This window comes from Poecilia latipinna, unplaced genomic scaffold, assembly GCF_001443285.1.
Source record: "Poecilia latipinna isolate Pla-1442-1.1 unplaced genomic scaffold, P_latipinna-1.0 Scaffold3545, whole genome shotgun sequence".
NCBI classification, from domain to species: Eukaryota; Metazoa; Chordata; class Actinopteri; order Cyprinodontiformes; family Poeciliidae; genus Poecilia; species Poecilia latipinna.
In genome coordinates, this window is record NW_015116161.1 from 43,624 (window position 1) to 48,578 (window position 4,955).

General features: G+C 41.2%; 1 protein-coding gene and 1 long non-coding RNA gene across 2 annotated transcripts in view; one reads left to right on the forward strand and one right to left on the reverse strand.

Moving 5' to 3' along the window:
- zcchc4 (zinc finger, CCHC domain containing 4) overlaps positions 1–4,955 on the forward strand; it is a 28,691-nt gene that overhangs the window by 5,684 nt on the left and 18,052 nt on the right. Inside the window, exons 2-5 of the mRNA XM_015024140.1 lie at positions 104–222; positions 297–379; positions 482–754; positions 1,212–1,280. Of these exons, the coding sequence (XP_014879626.1) occupies positions 104–222; positions 297–379; positions 482–754; positions 1,212–1,280 (544 nt within the window). The remainder of the gene's footprint in view (positions 1–103; positions 223–296; positions 380–481; positions 755–1,211; positions 1,281–4,955) is intronic.
- Positions 1,911–4,955, reverse strand: part of LOC106941199 (uncharacterized) — a 17,170-nt gene continuing 14,125 nt past the window's right edge. The window contains exon 3 of the long non-coding RNA XR_001423298.1: positions 1,911–1,923. This is a non-coding gene — a long non-coding RNA (uncharacterized LOC106941199). The remainder of the gene's footprint in view (positions 1,924–4,955) is intronic.

Genomic DNA, 4,955 nt, shown 5'->3' on the forward strand with positions numbered 1-4,955 from the left:
TTATCGTTTGTTGTGACAGGCCTATAATGGTTTTCCACTAGTAACATTAGCCAGGTACCTAAAAGATAAAATGATAGTGACATCACATCCTGTGTTTCAACAGGTCCTACTTTACTTTTTGAGAAGGTTGAAAATGGAGGCAATAAGGGCAGGCGGTTTTATGCGTGCTCAGCCTGTCGAGACAGGAAAGACTGCGGCTTTTTTCAGTGGGAAGATGAAAAGGTATGTAAAAGTTATTTGTAATGTTTGGATATTAAGTGTTGCAGGTAAATGACTTTGATACATTTCCATTAAAGGTGTCAAAAGACAGGATGCTGGCTAGAGAAGCAGAGATGCTGTCGAAGAGGCCTCGGTTCACTCAGCAGGAATGTTGTAGCAGGTAAGAGTTGTGCTCATAGGACTCTGAACTGATCTTGTCTCTGATACTTTATGAATAAACAAATGAATGATAATATTGACTGACCAAAGCTCGTCTCCTCAGGTTTCTGCAGTTTGCTTCACTCCCATTTATTGAGAAGAAGTTCTGTGAGGATTGTCAGATTCTCCTCCTGCCTGCAGAGCACAGTGCTCACTCTGCTCACAGGACCACAACGGTCACCGTGGCCCAGCTGAGGAGGCCCAGCATCCTGCTGCGTCCACTAGACAATAAGAAGAGCAATGCCCAGTACCTGTTCACTGATCGCAGTGCACACTTCCTGCTGGATACTTTAGCTGGTCTGGGATATAAAAAGGTGCTGTGTGTGGGGACACCTAGGTGAGACAGATTACATTTAAGGGTCTCACCACATTAGGCAGGCACACTTTTTCTTTGAGTCATTTTATTGAAATCACAAAATGACTCAAGGTTTCGAGTTTGCCTTCACAGGCTGTGAGTTAACAGGGAATCAGGAGTTCTGAAAGGTTCCATTCATGATCCTATCTTGTTTTCATTACACATTAAACAATACGGTTATGAGCATGTGTCACATCATATGTCATAACTCGTATATTGACATTGTAAAAATTAATATCAGTTTAACTGTCATGTCTACGGTGGGCCAGGAGGGTTAGCAAAATGTAGACTACAATAAAATAATGAATGCCACAACTTCTGTTATGACTTTTACTGGGGGGGGCGGTTACCCTTCTGGGCCACCATACATGTTACAAAACTTTGACTATGCAAATCTTAATCTTACATTGTTAATAACAGTTATGGCGGTTTGTGCCAGACTACAGGAACTGATCAAGCTGAGAAACCTGGAGCCAATGAAGAGTTTGTTGCTGGACATTGATTTCAGGTAAGTTTCACTGTATTCTTTATTCATTCATTTTTCCAGTATTTTTTTCAATGGGAGCACATTCTCTATATCTTATTGCTGCACTAGAAGCTCAAATCATTAACCCTCCTATGCTTTACTGTTGAAATAGGCTGCTTTGAGAGAGTTACTCACATTTCAAGTTCTCTCTTGGAATATTTTGAAATGTATTATATTTCAGTACCGGACAACGAATCAATTTCAATAATTAATTAAGGAACAAAAAATGTCAATTATAATATCAATGTAGGTTTCAAAACTCAATAGACAAACCTAACCCCTAACAGCCAATATGTGTGGCCACTATTATTTAAACCTTCCTGTTCATAAGTTCAGTTATTCAGATTTCTCTCTCTCATTTTAAGAAACCCCAGTGAAAGGTGGGAAAATATTCTGTTGCTGTGACCCCTGGTGTAAATTATTTATACTGTTCATTACAAAAAAAAAAAAAACATGTTTGTGATCTTGTCAAAAACCTCTTGAAGGTTTTTGACAAGATATTAAATAATATATCAAAATAATAAAAAGTCTGTAACTTGGTTCCATGATGCATCAGTACTCATACCCATCACGTTTCTACTCTTTGTTTTGTGATTTATTGTAAAATAAATGTGTGTATAATTTTCTATAGCTTTATTGGAGTACACCTGAGGTGATTTGGAACCTAATACTTATCTTAGCCAGGTCTTACTGCTGTTGTGAAGAAACTAATAAAGTTAAAGAAATAATTTGCAGAACTCAAATCTGGAGAGGATATGAAAATCCTTAGTGGCACTGATTTCTTAAAAAGAAATCGTGTTAAGACCACATTCAACCACGATGGAGTGGAACATAGAACAAGTTTGGAACCACAAGCACCGTCAGTAGAACTGGTTGTTTGACCAAACTGAGTAGACTAGCCTTGGTCAAACACAGGACAAAGATACCATCCTAAGACAGAGCTTTAGCTCTGGACATAAGCATTGCTCATGCACTCCACCACTCAGAAGAAGATGTTCTTCACTTTACATCACACAGCAACTCGCTTTGAGTTTGTCAAACTGCAGCTTAGAGACCAAGTTTATACTCTGGATTGATGACATCAAAGTAAAACCTCCTGAGCTGAACTTCCAGGGGTGGACACTGCTGGTAACCTGGAAAACACCATGAGAAAGTGCCTTCACAGTGGTGCAGCATTGTGGTGGCAGCATCAGAAGCGTCTGTCTACCTTTGATGTCCATCCAGCATCACTAAGCATAAAATACACAAAACGGGTGTACCAACCTGATAGGGGTACAAATATTTGCGAAAGACTGGATTAACAACCAAGTAGCATTTCAAAAAACACATCTTTATGAAAAAAATTTTTTTCTTGACTATTGTTGGGTACTGTGTGTAGATCTTTGAGAACACTAAACCCATGCCCAAAAGAAGTTTGACAAACGCATGAAAAAAAGTAATTACAACAGCATTAAGTTTGTATGAATCTCAAAAACATAGCTGACCATTATCAAGTTCATTTCAAGAGAAATCAACTGTGTCGCAGAGATTTGAAAACTAGGGAGGGAGAAACTCTTAATTGACGAATCCTAGTGACGATTCACAGTGCCTCTGTGGAACAAATGGGCTTGTAGGTTTAAAGGGAATTACAGAACTCTAGATGGTTTGGGCAGTTCTGGTTCTCTGCTGGTTTCAAGAAGCGTATGGCTGGGAACAATGGCTCCGTGAACTGGTGATGAGCCCTGTCAAACACTGGAGACAAGGCTGCTGAAAATCTTTGCAGTAAAACCATACTATCTGCATCATAAAACATCAACTGACCCTTATCATAATTCACCCAGACTCCCACTCTCCCTGGTGGGCTCTGCCCTGCACCCCGACACACCACATGTCTGTCGTTGTGCCAAGATGTTAGATTCCCTTTCTTGAGCTCCATGCACCAGGAGTTCCTGTTCCGGCCCAGCTTGGCACCTTTGTCCTGGCCCTTCCTCTGTAGGCTTCCGTAGGCCACACCCACTGCCCAGGTGGAGCAACAGCGGACATCAACTTCCCAGTACCTCATACCTTCGGTGACAGGGGATGACCCCAGAGCGCAGCAGACCTTATCAAACTGGAGAGGATGCTCCAGAATGGCGGGCAGAATGTTGGACAAGGCAGCACCCCGCCCCTCTGAGGTCAATGTGATATGGCTGTGGCAGGTCTGCATGTCAATCACAATGGGCAATGAATCTGGGGAAGGAAGAAGGAAAGCATAATGGAACTAAAGTTTCTATAACCCTGTCACTCTTCCATTTATTTTAAACTAATATCAGAATGGGCTAGGAAATTTTTTTTGAAATACCTAACAGCATAGTCTTCCTTTGTAGTTGGGCCTTGAGGTTTTTGGAGATGGAGGAAAGGGTTTTTAGAAGCTTCTCAAATCTCTTGTCATTAAGTTTGATATCCTTCTCTGCGGTGTCGGGCCTTTTAGGGCTGGATGTGTGATTACCCAGAGGAAAGTCACAATGAGTGATATGAAGTAAAACCTTCTAAATAAAGATGATTAACTTACCTGACAATCTCTGACTGACCCTTGAGAAGAAGGACATGCAGAAGTAAGACATCAGTTGAGTACCTTTAGGTGTTGCTGGTAAACTATCATCTTGTAAAGAATTGGAGTCAAACCTTATCTTCCTTTGGTGTGAGGGTCTTATTCAGCACAGTCAGAATAATGCTGATGCTCTTTGTGACTTGCTCCTGATGGTTCACCCAGTTCTTCAGTATCTGGTCCAGCCTGGTTCTGGTCCGTTTCAGCTCCATATCCAGAGAGTCGACTACGGCCTTCTCGTCCTGCTTTAGGACACACAGCATGTTTTCGAAGTGGTCCTTTACCTGATGTTTCATTACCTCTGTGGTCCGCTTGATGGGGGAGAAGGGAGGAAACGACTTACAGACAGATGTTATAGTTCTGCAGTTGAAATGCAAGCAGATCATATGCTTAAGTTCTGCCAGTGTTCTGTCCCATACTCACTGAGAGATCTGCTTTGCGTTTCTTCAGAGACTGGATGTGCGCATCCGTTTTGGCTCTCTCAGCTTTTAGCTCCTCCAGACGTTGGGATAGCAGCTCCTGCAGACAAGTCAGCTCAGTCGGTTATTAGTTTAACACCTCGTATATTTTGATATGTTTACAATTTTAGAATCTTGAAGTGAACCAGGCATTGCAAAGAATGCCAGTATTCCCTCTGCCCAGCAACTTGAGCGATAATCCATGTCTAGTGCATGGTGCACTAGACACATCTCCATATCTCCAGGGAGTTATTCTCACTAGAGAATTCCTCACTACTGAGGTATTCTGGGGTGAATATTCAAGGGAAAGACCCAAGACATGGTGGAAGACTGTTTCACCTTGTGATTCCCTCTCAATCAATCAATCAATCAATCAATCAAATTTTATTTGTATAGCACATTTCAGCAGCAAGGCATTTCAAAGTGCTTTACATAATTAAAATAAAAACAGCATGTGAGAAAGAGAGAGATTTAAAAAACATAATTTAAATGTAAACAGTGAGAAAGAGAAATAAAAAGCTGTAGAACTTTAGTTGAGACGCCGTCAACTGGGACTCCAACCCTTTGGACTTTAGTCAAAACGCCGTTTGACAAGGACTCTAACCTCTCGGACTTTAGTCAGAACGACATTTG